At 42.0% G+C, this 20,740-nt stretch overlaps 2 protein-coding genes across 2 annotated transcripts; one reads left to right on the top strand and one right to left on the bottom strand.

Annotated features, from left to right (window-relative positions):
• Window positions 1–42: 42 nt before the first annotated feature.
• eci1 (enoyl-CoA delta isomerase 1) lies at window positions 43–5,401 on the bottom strand. The gene is made up of 7 exons (XM_061712141.1): window positions 5,303–5,401; window positions 3,746–3,871; window positions 3,529–3,656; window positions 2,255–2,401; window positions 2,035–2,156; window positions 1,766–1,944; window positions 43–586 (listed from the first exon to the last, which is right to left on the bottom strand). The coding sequence occupies exons 1-7, from the start codon at window positions 5,325–5,327 to the stop codon at window positions 420–422; spliced, it is 894 nt and encodes a 297-aa protein (XP_061568125.1). The 5' UTR covers window positions 5,328–5,401; the 3' UTR covers window positions 43–419.
• Window positions 5,402–8,449: 3,048 nt separating this feature from the next.
• On the top strand, window positions 8,450–18,819 carry LOC133421585 (growth hormone secretagogue receptor type 1-like). Its single transcript, XM_061711236.1, has 5 exons — window positions 8,450–8,585; window positions 9,235–9,410; window positions 14,976–15,807; window positions 17,957–18,046; window positions 18,620–18,819. The coding sequence occupies exons 1-5, from the start codon at window positions 8,450–8,452 to the stop codon at window positions 18,817–18,819; spliced, it is 1,434 nt and encodes a 477-aa protein (XP_061567220.1).
• The last annotated feature ends 1,921 nt before the right edge of the window (window positions 18,820–20,740 follow it).

Below are 20,740 nucleotides of genomic sequence, written 5' to 3'. Positions count from 1 at the left end.
CTCTTGACTGTTCACAAATAAAGAAGGAAATGGAGAATGTGGCTCGTTAAACCAACACTTTATTCTGGACATTTCACAAAAAAAGGGCTTAAAAAGCTGCGTGAAGACAAACCTCCTGAAACCGTCACGGAGGCTTTGTGGCTGTGACGGTTACAGGTTACATTAGTTTTTATTCTCAGTTTCAAACAGGTTACATTAGTTTTTATTCTCAGTTTCAAACAGGTTACATTAGGCTGTGACAGTACGGTAGGAGAAGGCACTCAGGAAAAAGGGCTGCACACTCTTCCCCTAAAACACGTGATGGCTGCGTGACACAGATCCCCGTCACGTGATATCTGGACTCCCGGGGACGAGCTGCCGAGGGCTGCGTCACAGATCTCAGCACGTTCAGTTCAAGACGGTGATACTGATGTTCCGCTCTAGCCTCTCCTCTTCTTCAGCATCTCCAGGTACATGCGCAGCGACTTCTGGATGGAGTCTTTGGTGATGAAGCTGACGAAGTTGTGGATGTCGGCGTCTCTGTTGGACGTCAGCTTGTCTATGGTCGGCTTCCTCATCATGGACTTGGTGATCTGTCTGGCGTGTTCTGTGACGTGAAAAGATAGGCGGTTAGCACACAGATCAGTGGGAGTTGTCACGTAAAGAAAGGCCAAAGACGTCATCACAAAGTGTGACGACGTCAGATACAGCCGACTCAGCCGCTTAGAACCTCGGCAGAGTAGTTACAGAAAAGTATCTACTCTGCACGTTAGACCCCTGGTGGAAAGAACCAAACTGAGTGGAGGAGAGCTGAGCCGAGCTGAGTAGCTACTAGTGGAAAAGCGCCAATACACTACACGCCTGTCAAACGCACCACCAGATCATAAAACGACGGTACCCATCAACCATTACAACTCAGCATCTTTAAATATAGTTTCAGCTCCAGGTGACGTAACTGCAGTTTGTTGACACAACAGCTGCATTTTTCAGTCGCAGATCTCAAGCGGCTCCATCCGTCTAGACCAGGGGTCGGCAACCCGCGGCTCTAGAGCCGCATGCGGCTATTTAGCGCCGCTCTAGTGGCTCCTGGAGCTTTTTATAAAATGCTTGACCTTTTTTCTTCCTTTTTTTTGTTTTTTTTTCTCCTTTTTTCCCCTTTTTTTCCTCCCTTTCTCCAGTTCCTTTTTAATCTCGATATTTCAACTTTTTTCTCTACATTTCGACTTTTGTCTCAAGATTGTACTTCAACCTTAATCTTGACATTTCGACGTTTTTCTCGACATTGCGACTTTTTTCTCTCGACATTGCGACTTTTTTCTCTCGACATTGCGACTTTTTCCTCGACATTTCGACTTTTTTCTCTCGACATTGCGGCTTTTTTCTCTCGACATTGCGACTTTTTTCTCTCGACATTGCGACTTTTTCCTCGACATTTCGACTTTTTTCTCTCGACATTGCGGCTTTTTTCTCGACATTGCGACTTTTTTCTCGACATTGCAACTTTTTTCTCGACATTGCAACTTTTTTCTCGACATTGCGACTTTTTTCCCGAAGTGCTTAATGAAAAAAAAAATCTTCCCCCAGTTATAGCTAATATAGATACATGCAGCATGTGTTGCCTTCATTCTAAGGCTTATACAAGACTTTTCATTTTTTGCGGCTCCAGACATATTTGTTTTTTGTGTTTTTGGTCCAATACGGCTCTTTCAACATTTTGGGTTGCCGACCCCTGGTCTAGGTCCTTCGGCTAAAGGGATGAGCACAGCGGTTGTGGCGTGCACGTTACCTGGAATGGTCAGCCACTTGGTCATGGTCTCCGTAGCCGTGGAGAGGACCTGGTCTTCAGGAACCAGCTGGTCCACCATGCCGATCTTCAGGGCTTCTGCAGGGTTGTAGAGCAGCCCCAGCTCCAGCGCCATCTCCGTGTGGCGGTGCCCCACCGTGTTGGCCAGGGTGTCTTTAAACCTGCAGCAGCAGCAACCGTTACCCACCAGAGAGACGGCGCGTACCAGCTTTTTCATCACACTCCCCGTGCCGGCACGTACGACTCCCTACCAAAAAGGTGCAACTATGCCGAGCTGCGTCTCGTTCAGGCCGATGCTGAAGCGAGGGTTGTCGGCCATGATCCTGTAGTCGCACGTCAACGACACCAAGCAGCCGCCTGCAGGACTGGAGCCCTGTGGAGGAAATGGTGAGAGAGGGTTTGACTCCGTTTCCTGAGTGATGTCCTGTAGAGACAGTGTGGACTTGTGAGGGGGGGGTGATGTATACGTACGTTGATTGCAGCTATCGTGACCATGTTGGAGCTGTACAGCTTCAGCCACATCTCCTGCACGGCTTTCCAGAACTCCCCACAACGCTCCGGGCTCTTGCCGTACATCTCCATGATGTCCAGTCCGGCTGAGAACACCTTGGGCTGGCTCTGGGTCGACGCAAGCAAGACCAAACCGCCAAGGGAGAGGTTACAGGGGAATTATCAGATATAAAGCCACGTCAAACTAAAACTGCACCCTTTTCATTCCTGACGTTTTACAGATGAAATAATATCTGGTCCTTAGCAACTCTCAACAAGGGTTAGATACGGCCTCAGATGCAGCACAACACATTACACAGGTTCATGATCTGATAAAAAAGAACAGCTGTGGGTGAAAAATGAAGTCAATCCTTGCAGCTTCCACAGGAATCAAGAAATACACTTGATTTATTAATCATCATCAAGAGTGGGAACCTTCACCAAAGCAAGGGTTTGGGCATCAGGCTGAGCCCGAGCATTTAGGGTTGAGCACTGCAAAAACTCAAAATCTTAACAAGAATATTTGTCTTATTTCTAGTTAAAATGTATCATTTTTAGTCAAAAAATCTCATTACACTTAAAACAAGAGTCATTACCAGAAAAATAACTTATTTAACAATTTTCACCTGTTTCAAGTAAATTTTCACTTGAAATAAGTAGGAAAATCTGCCAGTGGGACAAGATTTATCTTCTCATTACAAGCAAAAAAATCTTGTTCCACTGGTAGATTTTTCTACTTATTTTAAGTGAAAATCTACTTGAAACAGGTGAAAATTGTTGTTTTTTCCAGTGATGAGTCTTGTTTTAAGTGTAACGAGATTTGTTTTGACTAAAAATGAGACATTTTAACAAAAAAAAAGACAAATATTCTTGTTAAGATTTTGAGTTTTTGCAGTGAGGTAACAATGCCAAGAAGTAAAGACATCAGCAGTGATCTTAGAGAAGGGGACTGTTGCCACCCATCAAGAACGCCTGCAGGTTCAGCCCAAGGTCAGTGTGCAAACGGTACTGTCAAGTTTTCAAACACAGCTCCAGTATTTTGGTTTAGTCTTTTCTTTAAATAAATTATGGCATAGTGTATCATGTTAATCTGAGGTTGTATTTACCTTATTTCCCAAGCAGATGATACTCACAAAACCTCAGAAAGGAAAGAGGGTGCGCAGTCTTTTTTCACAAGACTGTGTTTAACATGAAATACCTACAGGTCACCTTTGCTGCAGCGCGAAGCCAAACTAAATTAAGAGTTTGTGTCATACCGAGGTGATGATGAGGCCCCGGCATCCCTTATCCATCTCCAGCTTCTCCAGACTGATGCACAGCTCCGTGAGGAAGTCCAGGCTGAGGCTGTTGACCGGAGGACTCTGCATCCGCATCACCGCCACACCTAAAGATCAGCATGTTTGGTCATCTAGTCTCACTGACAGTGAGGGGAAGTGGAAGTGCAGCTTCCAGGGAATAAGGCGGCAGCTTTACCTGTGCTCTGGTCCAAGTCCACCTTGATCTTGGGCGAGGTGGAGCTGTTCCTCTGCTGGGTGAGCAGGGTGGGGGGGACACACACTCTGCCATGACCGGTGCAGGACGACAGCTGGGAGAGACGACCTTCGTGGACGACAGAGACAACACCGTCTTAAACCCGACTCCTGATGCTCTCTTTGCTAATAAATACAATGAATCACGTGTCCCTGCATTTACACTTTATAATACAAAAGATATATCATTAGAGAACACCTGAGAATAATAGAACAATAACATGACCTGTTGTGTTGGTCACAGGCTTTTTATTTTATTTGACTTATTTTTCTTTTAGAACTGGACCTGAGCTGAAGCTAGAGGCACAATCATCTCTAAAGTTTATCTGTACCAACCCTCCGCCCCACCCCCTTGTCTTTTTTTTGTCATTGTAATATTTTTATTTTTTTTTATGTGAAATGTGGTGTTGTTAACCTTTTTTTTGTCTTCATTTTGAAAAATAAAAATTATAAATAATAATAAAAAATATATATACACATTACTGTCTCAGAAAATTAGAATATTGTGTTAAAGTTCTTTATTTTCTGTAATGCAATTACAAAAACAAAAATGTCATACACTCTGGATTCATTAGAAATCAACTGAAATATTGCAAGCCTTTTATTATTTTAATATTGCTGATTATGATTTACAGTTTAAGATTAAGATTCCCAGAATATTCTAATTTTTTGAGATAAGATATTTGAGTTTTCTTAAGCTGTGAGCCATGATCAGCAATATTAAAAAAATAAGAGACAGTCCTGTATATATAATGCAAAAGAAAGGATCCCACGCTGACGACCAATAAATAATAAAGCTTTTAACAGATGTAATAAATATAAATATATATATATAATTCCCATAATAATATATCAATAATTTGGGCAACTACTAAAGTCTATGATGTTAGTTGAAAAGATGGTGTAGATTATACACCATCTTTTATTTTAGAAAACTTAAAAGACATTTATTTATCTATTAAATTGCACCAAGTTCTTGGTGTTTTAACTAGATATGTACTGAGCAAAACCAAAACTTAACTTGGTGCAAAACAACAATTAAAGCATCCCAACAGAACTGATGCTTGTGTGGCTTTAGTTACTGTTCATGTGATTCCTCACATTAAACATGCAACATGGCATTCAGACACCAATTGTAAGTTTTAAGGCCCCAGTGTGAATCTGTGAGGAGTCATTGAGGATCTTTGGTGTTTGACCTGCAGCACAAACCAGTCCTGTCACCTTTGCTCCACTTTAGCATAAAGGCTGATTTATGGTCCCGCGTTAAACCAACGCAGAACCTACGGCGTAGGGTGCGCGTCACCGCGTACAATACGCCGTAAGCACTGCGTCGATTTAACGCAGAACCATAATTCAGGCTTAGCACAGCCGCAGCCCGCACACCTTTTAGCATTTCATTCAACATTTACCATCAAACAACACTGACAGTTCATGCAATCATCGCGCAGGACGGCAGAGAAATAAGACCTTCGCCCAGGGGAGCCCTATAAGCTGCACTTGCCTCTTAACGCAGCTCTTAAAGCCATTTCTTCAGTAGAACTTCGCAGACTTTGTCTTCTTCGTTGGTTTTTACTCGGGCTCCCTCAGGGGGCGGGCATGCTGACTCGTGGCAACAGCGCCCCCTTCCGCGCGGCTGGACTTATGTCAGCTCACCCTTATTTATTTATTTATTACCATTTTTCCCCCTTTTTTTTATTTAACATTTGCAAAAAGTACAATGATTACAAATCTTCACATTATGCAATTTCAAGTTGAATTATAACATATAAAGAGTATAAAACAAATAAAAAACAAAACAAAAAGCACAACACATTATAGCCAGCCAGGGGGGATGAAATTATAACAGAAAGCCAAAACATTTACATACATTTATGGTTTTGATTGCTTTTGAATTTGTAGAAAAACTTAATAGAGTCCATATGATTGAATTCACAATGAAAAGTAAAAAAAGAGGATTTTTTGTGTAAGAATTTGGATTTGTGGATGTGGAATTTTGCAAGGATAATCAACAAATTAATAATAAATGTTTCTTTTGGCTTTGTTCTAATCCCTACATGGTCAAAAACACCAAACAACACATCCTTCCAAAATAATTTGAAATCAGTTTCAATGCTTTCAGACACAAAATGACACATATCACTCCAAAAAAGTATGAACAATGGGGCACAGCCAGAATAAGTGAGTCATTGTTTCCGAATTTGATTTATCACCATTTATATCAGCGATTTTAGACTGTATTTCATCAGCAAAAGGACTGTCATTTTACGCACTATTCTATTAACTATATGTACACATTGGTTTTAATTATCCATTTTATGTAAGCTATTGTTTTAGGACTTTCATGTAAGGCACTTTGGGTACCTTTTGGCTATTGTAAAGGGCTATAAATAAACTTGATTTGATTTGATTTTGATTTAAAATGCATCTGCCACTACTACTATTAATAAATCATATTTATATAACTGGTTCTGCATTTAAATAATGATAATATGTATAAATTAATTACTGTTGTAGTGGTGTGGCAGAAAACCTGAAGGTTAAATAGGTCTTCAGTGCACAAGAAAAAATAAATGAATAAATGCGGGCTTGTCTCCATTTGTCAGACACATATTTTTGTTTCCTTTCTATCTTTAAATTGCCATTCTTCTTAAAACGTTTAGTTTTATTTTTTGGGGATATTTTTGTTTCAAATCCATGACTCGTCCTTAAAAACTGTTGTAGGAAATAGTTTCATTTGAGATGCTGCCATCCAGTGGGTAGATGTCATCATGGCACTAGTACAGGTGTGTCATTGTGGTCCGAGATGTCCCAACTATATAGACTTGTGTTGAAAGTAAATCATGATCTTTTTTACGTTATCTTGTGAGCCAGGTAAAATGAAATGGAAATCTCCTCAGGTACTCCACAGTCCTCCCTCTTACTGGCACAGAAGGCTGACAGTTTTGGACCTATTAAAACATTGATAAATTGTTACATGTTACACAAAGTAAAAGATTCACTGGATAACAAGGCATTGTATATTTTATATAACACTATGATTGTTCCATATCTGACCTATTGCATTGAAGTATGGGGAAATGCTTGCAAAAGTCTATTTTTATTTGACAAAAAAAAGCCATAAGAATAATTAGTAGAAAACAATATAGTCATCCTTCAAATCCATTATTCCTTCAGTTAAAACTGTTGACATTTCTTGAATTATTGGACCACAGAATTCTGCAAATTATGTGGAAAGCTCATAAGAAAAGTTTGCCAATCAATATACAGAAAAAAATTGAAAAAAGGGAAAATAAGTATAACTTAAAAGGAACAGAGATCTTTAAAAAAACAAAATTCAGGACAAAATTAATGGAACGTTGTGTTTCTGTAAAAGGTATCAGTTTATGGAACAATCTGGATACAGAATCCAAAGAATGCAAATCAAACATTACATTTAAAAGAATAATATAATAGCCAGTTTGATGAAAAAATATCATGATAATTGTTAAGTTAGGTGGGTTTTCTTTTTTTTCTCTTTTTAGCACCATTATCATATTCTTTTTCTTCGAATCAAAAAAGAATAAGACTATTTGTGTTTGACGACAGCTATTTTGTGTTATTTCATAACTTTGTTGTACTTTTTTTTTTTTGTTTGTTTTTTTTAAATTACGTTTACTGGAAAATGTTTTTTTTTAATTGTGTAATTTGTAATTTGTTTTGTTTTTTTATTATTACATTAATTTAAATTTAATTTCTTAGCAAAAAGGGACAGATAAAATAAGCTTAGTCTTCTATCTGTTCCCTTTCATTCAAGGAAAGAGATTTGTTGTAATTATATTGAACTGTTTAGTTTTTTTTTAATGAATGAAATAAAGGATAAAGACTTCAAAAGGCTTCAAAAAGACATGTAGCCTACATTAGTGAGCAAGGTGAAAAAGGTCCCTGTGTTGGTTAAGAGCAAGTTAAGAGTGTGCAGGGTGGGAGGTGTAGGAGGTGCAGGAGGAGAGAGAATGACAGCGACCGTAGATCGCAGGTTGTGTCAAAGTCTAAGTGCGTCTGCAGGAGGGACAGCTCTGGTCAGGCAGTGAGTATAAACATCATAATTCATCTTTACTGGATGTATGTGTCCATGCATGAGTTTTTCTAAGCCTTAATGAAGTTGCAAAAATGACTAAACCTTTTTTTTTGTACTTGTTATTAGAGATTGTATTGGTAAAGAAAGTAATAATGATGAGGACAGTTCAATTAAAGCTCTGATAAATGGACATTATGCTGATAGATAGTACAAACACAAGGATGAGCCGTTTAGGGTTTGAAAATTAACAAGTTTAGGAGGAAATATAACATTGCTGCCAACCCATCAACATTGTTCATCCTTTATCTTGTCTCGGGACAATGAATGTGAGTGAATTGTAAGTATTTGGACGGGTGACACTTCACAAGTGTATTCATGATTTGTCTTGTGTTTTGTTCGACCAGAGAAAACGAGTTTCCCCTGGACCATCCCGTTCAATGTTGGTGCCATCAGAGCTTATAGGAAATCCATGGGTGTGCGTCACCTCGGCGCCCTGTAACCCGGAGGACGTGGTCTCCTCTGCTCCGTCTCTGCTGTCCTCTTTACTGTCCTCTTTACTGTCCTCTCTACTGTCCGGTCCTACGTCCCATCACGATGGACGTCTCAGACCCGGGAGACGTGAGCGTCTCCTGTGCAGGAAGCAACTGCAGCCTGCCGTCAGGCTTCCCCGATGACTGCTCCACCCAAGACTGCTCCTGGGAGAAACCCATATTTGGACTGATTGAATTAGGTGGGTAAGACAAACAAAAACATATTTTCTGAGTCTTTTTTGGGAAGGTCCTGTTAACAGAAAAATATGTCAGATGGGAGAAAATTGCAGTTTGAACTGAAGATGGCTGCTGCCAATCCCCCTATTTTTCACCTCCAGCCGTCTCAATCAATAAGGACTAAAAATAAAAACATAAAATCGAATGAAACAAACGGTGCCAGCATTTGAATTTTGTTTCATTAAAAAGCACTGCTGAAAACTCGTCAGAAGGAAGACATGAATTTCTAAACAAATGTTTCTTGACAGTGTCACGAGGACAGAACTCTCATTTCAGTTAAATTAATTCTAGTTCATCTGTATGGCACAGAAAAGGTCATCTTAGTGCACCTTACAGATAGAGCAAACAAGTTCAATCTAATTCCCAAGTTTAATTATAGTCTAGTCCAATTCTGTCAATTTCAGTTCAGTTAATCAGAATGGATTCATGCAACAGACTCATGAAACTCACCTCCATTCAGTTTCTCATTCTTTCTTAAAAAGGGCGTGGCTGTCAGGCAAATAACTTCCTAATAAATATTTCTTTTTGTCAGCTGGACTTAAGATTCTTCAGATTCTTAGCAGAGAGACTGTGTGAACTGAAATAAACACTGATTTGTTTTGCTGCTTTCAGCATGCGTGACGGTGATCTATATCCCACTGATGTTATTTGGCCTTCTGGGAAACATTTTAACCATCCTGGTGGTTTGGCTGCGTCCACACATGAGAAGCTCTACGTACCTGTACCTGAGCAGCATGGCTGTCAGTGATCTGCTGATACTGCTGCTGCTGCCGCTGGATCTCTATAAGGTACACAGACCAGTACACAGACCCACACAGGGGAACCTTTGTCATGCTAAAGCTTGCGGTGCAATCACAACAACTAACAGCACTGTAAATTACTGGTTGCTTCTACTCAGGGAGAATTCTTACTTCTAAAGACATTTTGCATTTAAATGTTGTGCTTTTTAATCTTTCTTTGTTCATTTTGTCTGCCAATTTAAAAGCTTTTATATGTTTTCATTTAAAGGGGACCTATTATGAAAAACATGTTTTCTCTTGCTTTAACATATATAAAGTGGTCTCCCCTCAGCCTGCCAACTCAGAGAAGGAGGAAAGCAACCAAATTCTGCAGTGTGACTTCTACGAGCTGTTCAGATTCTGCGCATTTTCGTTACGTAACCAAAATGCAAACCACGCCCACAACTATAAAACCGTGTAACTGCATGCGAGCGTCCGACTATCGTACTGCGTGACATCGTCTCTCTGTCCATCTCCCTCCAGCAGCTGAACTTTATTGAGGTTTTTGTAGTGAAATGAGGAGGAATCATAGAGATAACTTCTCATTTCAACTAACTGGATCAGCCGTTCTTCATCCGTGACTGTTTCCCACAGCGCTTTCAATCGGCTTTTAACGTGAGCGACAAGAAAATAGAAGCAGGGCGTCCGACAAATGTTCAGCTCAAAACGGCGCTCCGTGCAGCGCTGTGGCCAGTTAGGACAGTCCAATAGAAAATAATGCAATGGAATTGATTTTGTCGCTGAGGCTCACTGGCATTGCATGCAGTTATGACACGGTGTAACTCTGCCGGCCGGAGCTTCTGCCATTTTTTCATAGCGGTGTATCGCGTCATTCAGGCAGCCAATCAGCACAGAGCCTCATTATCATAGCCCCGCCCACTCAGAATCCCTCATAGATAACGAGGTTAGAGACTGGGAAGATAAAGAGATGGTTTAGAGCTTGAATTTCTAATTTATTTAGCAAAAACAATCAAAATCTTGTTTTCAAGACATTCAAGGCCTGTTTAAAATAGGGATTAGATGCCATAATTGGTCCCCTTTAAAATAATTTTATGACGAGGTAAGATGTTTTATTTCATGTGTTACACTATAACTGCTACCTGGTTGTGTCGTTCCACCCATGCTTCACCTGCCAGCATCTTGCATTTCACTGTCATGTGCGGGACTGTCTGTGGGGACGGCCTGCAGCTGGGCTCTTGTCTGGTGTGGTAGACCCTGACCTGTACCCCTCTTGTGTTGCCATGATTATTCCCTCTCTGTCCTTCAGTGCAGCCTCTTCCTCCCACCGGTAGATTTCTCAATGTCGGCCACTTCTTCAATCTGTCAATGGTACATGCCGGGCAAGGGCTTCCCTGTCCATGGTGGTTCTCCCTCTACTCTTCTGCACTACATTTCTAGTGCCTAAAGCTGGGCATACACTGTACAATATTTTAAATGGTTTGATTCAGCCCCATCTCAAACTGCACGACTAGATCGCTGAGTTCAAAAGTTCACAGCCCACGATTTATGGTCTCACACTGTACGACCCGATGCTCTGATGCTCCGTCTGCTCACACTATACGATCATAATCCTCATGTCAGACTTCTGTTACTGGAACTGCAACGTCAAAAAGAAGTGGAAGAGGAGGAACCAGGAAGTGGGAGACACCGAAGATGCTCAGCAAAAACAAATGCGCTGCCTTAAACCTGAATTATGGTTCTGCGTTAAATCGACGGCGTACCCTACGCCGTAGGCTCTGCGTTGGTGTAACGCAGAACCATAAATCAGCCTTTAGTAATTTGTGCCATTCTGTGTGGCGATAAAGCAAAAAAGATTAGACAACGTCGTGATTGGACAAGGAATTGGCTGGGCAGATGTGGGAAATGCAGTCTTTTTTTCTGCTATTAAAACATGATTTGTAATGTGAATTTGCAACACTTTAAACTACAAATAATAGTTTTTGACGTGACATCAGAGATTGTGCATGCTCTCTGTGAAAGGATGAGTCCAATCGGGTCGTAGCTGCTTAAACTGTACGATTCCTTCACGAGGAGAGACCAGGATTTCAAACACGTTTGATTTTCTTGCGACTTCACGATTCGTGATCGGGAGTTCGTCGTGAGGTGTTAATCTCTCGTCGTGAGGTGTTAATCTCTCGTCGTGAGGTGTTAATCTCTCGTCGTGAGGTGTTAATCTCTCGTCGTTACCCCACGTATACCTCACGAGGCACGACCAACGATTGGGTGGAAATCCGGCCCGATCCAAAAAATAGTGGCACGACTGGAAAATCGGTTCAAAACGAGCCGACAATCGCACAGTGTCTGCCCGGCTTAAGACATTCATTTAGCAGCATATCCTCATCTTCTTGATGTATTCCTGGATCTTTGTCGTTTCATCCCAGATGGTGGCTTTGACACTCATTCATCCGCGGCCTCATGGTGCTGGACTTGGGATGAAATCCTCAGTGCATAACGAGCAGCTCCCTTGTCTTGATATCAGTGGCTTCCACCCCTTCCCGTGTCCAGCTGACTATGCCAGCGGGGTGCCTGATTACTGGCAGAGTACATCTATCAATGACCTTTGTTCTTTCCATTCAAATAGCTCTTCGCAGTCCTCCTGACTCTTTTGGCACTTTTCCACTAGTATCAGTTCAGCCCGGCACGGCTCGGCGCGGCTTTACACGGTTCCACACATGTGTTTTCGCACTGCCAGGGGAGAAGCGGGCAGGTTTGGGTGAAGCTGCTGTGACGTACTCGATTGCACAACCGCTTTATTCATGTCGGCGCTGATGAGAAATCAGCTGGAGCCGGGAGCGGCTGAGAGTAAAACAGCCCGTCTACATCGCTTTTTTAAATTTTTCTCGACAGCCACCAGGTTTATGAACATCTGCACCTCAGAGTTGGATCACCAAACAGACGTTTTGCGCTTTATAATAAAATCGCCGCGAGTCCCCTCGCGCTGACTCCATGGATCGGCTGACTCCCGCTTCCTGATTCAAACGTCTGCCGGCCCCGCCCCCCGACCAATCAGAGGCGTGGAGGGTGGTGACGTCCCCGCCCCCCGACCAATCGGTGGCGAGGAGGTGGTGACGTCAGAAATAGTCCCTGCTCAGACCGCTTTCAGAACCTCACTGAAATGGTTACAGAAAAAGGTACCGGCTTGGAGCGGCTCTACTCGTCTCAGCCCTAGTGAGAAAGCGCAAAACGGGTAGAACCGAGCTAAACTGATACTAATGCAAAAGCGCCATTTCAGGTACTCGGCCGTGGCAGACGTCCTTGCAGCCTCCTCATTTGTTTGCGAAATCTCCAGGTATTTGTAGCTGTCCTGAACATCCGATATGTTGCCTTCTTCAAGCTCAACCCCCTCAGTTATGATCAGAGGTGTCAAGTAACAAAGTACAAATACTTTGTTACCTTACTTAAGTAGAAATTTTGGTTATCTATACTTCACTGGAGTAATTATTTTTCAGACAACTTTCCCAGCGTTGCAGTATCCATGAGTGGGTAGATTGAGTCGTAAACTTTCTCAATCCAGGCAGTGCACAGATTGGTTTACCTGATCTTATGGTCCTTGGTAACCGCCCTGTCAAGCAGTAGTTTTTTCTTGGCTCCTCTGGTGTCGCTGCCAAGTCCCTTCCGAACTTTGCTCTTATCAGAAGCCTATTTATCTTGGGTTCTATGATTCCTGACAGGAGCTTCCATGTTGTGTGTCATGTTGGGCCTGGGAACCTCCAACTCTTATTACCTGAGACTCTTTCTCAGGTATGAAGCCTCCTTCTCTCATATACACTTCAGTCTCAGACTTGGATGGACTGATTCTCTGAATGAATTCCTTGGATGCTTCAGTGTTGGGCCATCCTATTGATTGTACAAGCTTCAATTTCTGATGTGTAGCTTGTCAGCTGGGTAAAACAAGGCTGACAAGGTACACAGGGGGGATTTTGCGCCTCCATTCGGTCTTTCCGCTGTTCGGATAACTGGCTTACTTCACTATCCGCGTAGCCTTGATCTTAGTTTTCTTGTATTGTCTTTAGGCTGAACAATGAGAACCAAGATGAACTGCATCCATCCAGGTATATGTAAGTGTAGAGCATCGCAGAGGCATTAGCCTTCTGTCACCACAGATTAATGCACACATGGCTGAACTGATTTTTGTTACTCATTAATGTAATGAAGGTTTTGTGTGTGTGTAGTTCAAACCAGTGATCCTCAACTGGTGGTTTGGGGCCCAAAACTGGGTTGCGGGCCTTTGCTGAAGATAACATTCTGTATTTTTGACTCTTTCTGGAAATAGCCGTCAGTTGTTGCAAGTTGTTATTCCACATTTGTGCATAAAATCACAGTTAATTCTGTACAACCTGAGGTTTAAACAGCATCTTCTTTTCATTGAACAAATTTGAGAAGCCCGTCATCAAGGGGTGATGGTGGGTTCTGAAGTTGAGAACCACCACTTTAGTGTTTAAAGGGGACCTACTATGGCATCTAATCCCAATTTTAAACAGGCCTTGAATGTCTTAAAAACAAGCTTTTGATTGTTTTTTCTATATAAATTAGAAATTCAGCCTCTGGGCCATGTCTTTATCTTTACCGTTTCTAACCTCGTTATCTTCGTGGGATTCTGAGTGGGCGGGGCTATGATAATGAGGCTCTGTGCTGATTGGCTGCCTGAATGACGCGATACACTGCTACGAAAAAATGGCGGAAGCTCTAGCCAGCGGAGTTAAGCCTGAATTATGGTTCTGCCTTAAATCGACTCAGAGCATACACCATAGGTTACGCCGTAGGATACGGCGTAGGCTCTGCGTTGGTGTAACGCGGAACCATAAATCAACCTTTACACTGTGTCCGTGTCCCCACCATGTCATAACTGCATGTGATGCGAGCGAGCATCAGCGACAAAATCAATTCCATTGCTTTATTTTCTATTGGACTGTCCTAACTGGGCGCGACGCGGTGCGCCGTTTTGAGCTGAACATTTGTCGGACGCCCTGCTTCTATTCTCTTTCTGTCGCTCGTGTTGAAAGCCGGTTGAAAGCGCTGTAGGAAACAGTCATGGATGAGGAATGGCTGATCCAGTTAGTTGAAATGAGAAGTTATCTCTATGATTCCTCCTCATTTCACTACAAAAACCTCAATAAAGTGGTAGCTGGCTGGAGGGAGATGGACAGAGAGTGTCCGATGTCACGCAGTGCGACGCGATAGTCGGACGCTCCCATGCAGAAGGCTAGATTAGGACACGGTTTTATAGTTGTGGGCGTGGTTTGCATTTTGGTTACGTAACGAAAATGTGCCGAATCTGAACGGCTCGTAGATCCACATCACACTGGACAGCTCATCCGGACGGCTGTACAGACACTGCAGAATTTGGTTGCTTTCCTCCTTCTCTGAGTTGGCAGGCTGAGGAGAGACCACTTTATATATGTTAAAGCAAGAGAAAACCTGTTTTTCATAATAGGTCCCCTTTAAGTGTTCATTCACTTGCTTTGCTAAATACTGAACTGGTTTGACGTTGATGCACTTGGACTGTGAATGAATCATATATTGATATTGATGAATGGAGTTGGCTAATGGCGTGCATCTCTCCTTCCCTCGCAGCTCTGGAGACCCAGACCCTGGCCCTTAGGGGACCTCGCCTGTAAGGTGACCATGTTCCTCTCAGAATGCTGCACCTTCTGCACCATCCTGCACATCACTTTCCTCTCCCTGGAGCGGTACCTGGCAGTCTGCTGGCCAATAACAGCCAAAACGGTGGTGACGAGGCGCAGAACCAGGACTATTATCGGCTGCCTGTGGCTGAGTGCAGCCGTCAGCGCTGCACCGGTGCTGGTCATGGTTGGAGTGGAGGAAGTCGGGGCAGAGGAGTTGGGTCTCCTCTGGGAGGTGGAGCAGGGAGGATTACCTGTGAGCAGAGACGAAAGAGGAGGCACACATATGGCCTTGGTGGACGGAGGATCAGACGCAATAAAGTTTGATGGAGAGAAAGAGATAAAAGGGTGGGGTACCGGAGTTGAAGAATTGAAATGGTTTGAAGGGGAGCATAAACTAGGAGGGGAAAAGGGAAGAGAACAAGGAGCTAAAGGTGGAGTGAAGGATGAAAAACCAGCAGCTGAGGAGAGCAGTGAGGAGAAAGGGAAGACGGAGTTTGAGGGAGATCAGCAAAATAAGAAGAAAGAAGATGAAGGAGGAGGCAAAGAAGAGAGCATGGATGCAAGCTACTGGCAGCAGATTGACAGGAGGGAGTGTCGCTGCACGGACTTCGCCATCTCCTCCGGCCTGCTGTCGGCCATGATGATTCTCTCCAACATGTACTTCCTGGTGCCGCTCGGCATCCTGGGACTGGTGTACAGCCTGATTGGACGGACACTGTGGCTCCGCCCGAAAAGCAGTCGAAGAGATCAGAGTCACCGAAACACCGTTAAGATGCTTGGTGAGGAAAAACACAACTATTACTTCCTTCCATTCTATGTTGCTGAACATAGACCAAATCCTACCGCAAGTATTTTGATTACTGCTGCGTGTCATACTTTCAAATCACTCATTTATGTGAGCCAAACTCTGACTAAATATGTTGAATTTATTTACTAATGTTTAGGAAGCTACTTACATATAATCTTCATCACTCATGAGCACTATTCAGCTTGGTGTATAATACATTCAGATAAAAGTAATATTAGTTTAATTCACTCCTCTTTTCCAACAGTAACAACTGCAGCTGCTCATATAAGACTGTGACTCTGTATATTTTTATTTGGGAAGCTTATATAAACTCATGCTAGCTACGTTGATAGGAATGTTCCATCATTTACAGCAGAAGTAAATGATTTAGATAAGGAATTAGTAATTGTTCTACAGGCTTAGGTTTTAAATTGTAAAGCTGTTTTATTTCATATATAATTATTTTTTATATATTATATATAATCTGGTGCCTGACACCGAAGCTATTTGCATGCTTAGGCTTGACCTGATTAAAATGTTGCGAGTGATGGAGGATTTTATGAATTAAAACTATCTATAGCACTCAGATTTAGATGATCTATTTAAAAGCATTGATATGAATATTAATAATAAGAAGCCATTATTTTTGCGGTCGGTGGGGCCGCAGTGTGGGCTCACTGTCACAAAGCTCTCAGCGTACCCAGGTGAAGCAGCAATTGTTTGCAGCAGTTGTTCATCCAGCTGGTTAAAGCTACCTTTTAGAGCCTTTCATTTATTAACACAGTTTTATGGCATAAAAATCCAACATTGTGTCACAGGGACAGCCTTTTCAGCTTGTGCACAGAGAACCAGCAGCACCAGCAACCCGCTTGCACAGGCCCAGTATTTACCCTCTGGTCCACTAAAAGGATATTTATTTATTCAGCAACATATCAGAGCCACTGAGGAGGGAACTTTCAAAACAATCTAAAACAATTTAAATATCACACATTTCAAAGACGATGGAGAAAAAAACTGTTGTTATTATTATCCGGGCGGTTTCAGCACCGGACAGTTCTATCTACTTTTACGGCAGATGACCGATGTTGTGACGAGCTCTGTCTAACTGTAACTGATGCTAAAACCCACAGTTTGACATTCTCCAGAACCACTATGAATCGTGACTGAACAAGCTTACTCTTAATATTAAAAAATGCAACTTCATGATTTTTAGTAACAAAAACAAAACATTTCCGAAAGAAAAACCTAGAATTATAATTAATGGCTCTGAAATTTGCCAGGTTACTCATACTAAATTCTTGGGTGTCATTATCGATGATCATTTAAATTGGAAACAACATATTGATACTGTATGCATGAAATCTATGAAGATGCTTGGTATTTTGAGAAAGGTTTGTCCTTTTGTTCTTCCTTCCTCTCATTTAACTCTCTATTACAGCTTAATCTTCCCTCATCTTAATTACTGCAACATTGTTTGGGCTTCGATACATTCAACATATATTAATAAATTACTGATAATTCAAAAAAGGTTTCTCAGAATGATATCACATGCAAACAGATATGAGCTATCTGCTCCCCTTTTCATTAAATATTCATTATTATCCGTCAATAAAATTTATCAAACATGTTTATTTATGTTCAAATTTAAAAATTATATACAAGATCTTCCTTCTTCCTTTTCTTTTCATAATTTCTTTTGTGTTAGTTGTAAACATCAATCTTTCCCCACTTGTGGAATTCACTCAATAAATCTCTTAAATCATCACCATCCTTGCCAATATTCAAAAAACATTTAAAGAACTTTCTTATTGTTTCATCTTTGTAGTGTGTATTATTTAATCTGAGTTACATTTTCTTTTGTGTTTTTTGTAGTTTTACTCCCCCTTGTGTAGCTTTTGTTTTGTTTTTTATTCATATATGGAAAGGATTCTATATAAGCCACCAAGCTTCTTCCTTTCCTTGCATGTTATTTCAATGTTTTTACATTTATTGTTCAATTTGTCTTATATTGCTAAATAAATAAACTAAAACTAAACTAAACCAAACGTATGAGGAACTCATAGTTTCTAAACACATACAGGTGGTGAGGTGACAGCAGCATCATACATGTCTCTGTTTCTCTGTCTCTTCACCTTCTCCAGGAGTGATTGTCTTGGCGTTCGTCCTGTGTTGGATGCCCTTTCACGTCGGTCGGACCATCTTCTCCCTTTCTCTCGGCACCGGTGCCGACAGACAGGAGACACACACTGACACAGATCCACACCCAAGCACTGACACCCTTGCAGACGTGAGCCCTGACAGCAGAGATCCTAACATGCATGGGGTTGCTCAACCATTCAGCCCCTCCCACCCCGACACGCACTTCTTTGACTCCCTCACTCAGGTTGGAGAGACGGCCGCTCGCCCCGTCACGGAGACGGGTGGAAGACCCCGTGACACCAAAGTCAAAATGGACACACTCGGCAACAATATGGAAATGCACTTGACAAAAACTGAACGGCAGAACATAAACACTGACACGAGTGCAAGAGACTTGCATCCAAACACTGAGACCTACACACATGTAGGGCAACACAGCAGAAACCCAAACATTGGAATGCATAAAAGCTCAAACACCATTACACATGAACTGCAAAACAGGACAGTGGTTTCTATAACTGCACAAGAGCTTTTATTTAACCGTGCCCCCCCGACTATCAGCGCAGACACAACCTCTGCAGGACTCACTGATCTGTACACGGAGAGCTCAGCCAATAACTCCCAGCTCAACAGCACATACTTGCACCCTGACACACACATGTACTTTTTATACTACCTGTCTCAGTATTTTAATCTGGTGTCGTCTGTTCTCTTCTACCTCAGCGCCGCCGTCAATCCGTTACTGTACAACCTGATGTCTGCCCGGTACAGGCTGGCCGTGCACAGCCTCGTACACAAGAGCTCTCAGAATGACAATAGTCGCTTACGAACTCTAACGGTACGGCACTCCACGACCACTTTGTGAGGAAAAATACTGGAAATACCCCTCAAAAACACACGATTGTACGATTTAAATGTAGCATTTGATCCATGTTCATATAAATCCCACTTGATGACATGATGATGTTTTAATAAAGATTGATGTTAATGATGCGACATTGTAAAGAGAGTTCATGTTCAAATTGTATCAGGATATCTGTATTGACCAGTTAGCCCAGGTAATCCATTCAAACCAGTTAGTCCAGTTAGACCGGTTAGCACAGTTAGTCCAATTAGACCAGTTAGTCCAGTTAATCCAATTCAATTCAATTCAATTTTATTTATATAGCGTCTAATACAACAAAAGTGGTCTATAGACGCTTTCCAGAGACCCAGAACATAAACCCCCGAGCAATTATTACATAAACAATGGCAGGTAAAAACTCCCCTAGTGGGAGAAAAACCTTAAGCCAAACAGTGGCAAGACCTGCTGTCTGCTACCTGCTGCGTGTTGTCTGCTGCTTGCTGCTTGCTGCTTACTGCCTGCTTCTTGTGCTGGCCCCCTTTTTTCTCTTTTGTGCATATTTGCAGGCCAGAGCTTCGGGAGTTGCGTGCTGGCCTTTCCCCGCCCCCCTCCCGGTCACCCCGCTGCTGCTTCCACATGCCTGTGCTCCCCCCTCTGGTCATGCCGCTGCTGCTTCCACATGACTGCTGTGTGCTGCTGACGTCCCCGACCCCCCAGTCTGGCCTCCTGGTTCATAAGGAGGGTTCCCCCTTATGAAACAGGTCCTGGTCCAGGTTTCTTCCCTCCTAAAGGGGAGTTTTTCTTGCCACTGATTGGCTTAAGGTTTTTCTCCTTATAGGGGAGTTTTTACCTGCCATTGTTTATGTAATAATTGCTCGGGGGTTTATGTTCTGGGTCTCTGGAAAGCGTCTAGAGACAACATCTGTTGTAATAGACACTATACAAATAAAATCCGCCAGCCGCCAGTTGTGCTGCACCTCATGTCCAACAGTGGAGGATTGTGGCTTTCTTCTTTTTTTAAGATGTATTTATTTATTTATTTACATGTATTCAGGGCATGTACTAAACTTTATTATGATTGTTAGCAAATAACTACAAAATGAATGATACTGACTGTTAATCTTCAATGTTCTGTGTAATTCTCATGAAAGTAACAGATTTTTAGTACTTTACTATTCCTCAACTTGTTTTGCTTCTTAAACCAGTTCCAAATGTCTAAAACGTGTCTATCTTAGACTGAGAACATTCAGAACACGATGAATTCATGACTTAAACTTCACCACTCTGTTTTTCATTTAGAAACAGACAGAATCGTCTAAATTGTACTTTCTTGAAGTTCTGACAAGACTGTGTCTAGTTCAAATAATCGGTGTGGGTCAGTTGGCTCACCAGCTTCACCTACCTGCTCTTACATAACCTCCTGAGACCCGGTGAAACTCTTTTCTTATTGCAGACAAGCAGACAACAGATGTCCACATACTGTATGTGTCTTTTGGAGGATAACTTGATCCCAAAGCTAAAGTTGCTTCAGGAAGGCTTCAGGAAGGCTTCAGGAAGAGGGCATCACTCTAAATCCCAAGTTTTGTGGGTTTATTTTTCACCAGATTACGGTGACATCTCATGCAAACAAGAGCAAATTTAACACAGTTATTATTAGTTTAATTAGTTTTGTGGAAAGCAATCTTTCTCTTATTACCAGTAATGCTCAGAACTATAATCTTTATTTTCAAATAACTTGCTGTCTGACTTGATAACCTGCTGTTATGGTTTAGACCCACTCGGGAGAAACAGAGAAACCGTGTTGTAACTCCGAGTCAGGGAACAACCTGAGAACCTAGCTTGGATGGAGGGATAGTCTTCAATCCTGGCATGAATCAGAATAATTAATTTGACTTTAATGAATTTGCAAAATACACAATTAAGTAGAAACTCATACATTTAT

Source organism: Cololabis saira, chromosome 21, assembly GCF_033807715.1.
Source record: "Cololabis saira isolate AMF1-May2022 chromosome 21, fColSai1.1, whole genome shotgun sequence".
Classification (NCBI taxonomy): domain Eukaryota; kingdom Metazoa; phylum Chordata; class Actinopteri; order Beloniformes; family Belonidae; genus Cololabis; species Cololabis saira.
Note: the sequence above shows the minus strand (reverse complement) of the source record. Positions and strands in the feature narration are given on the sequence as shown.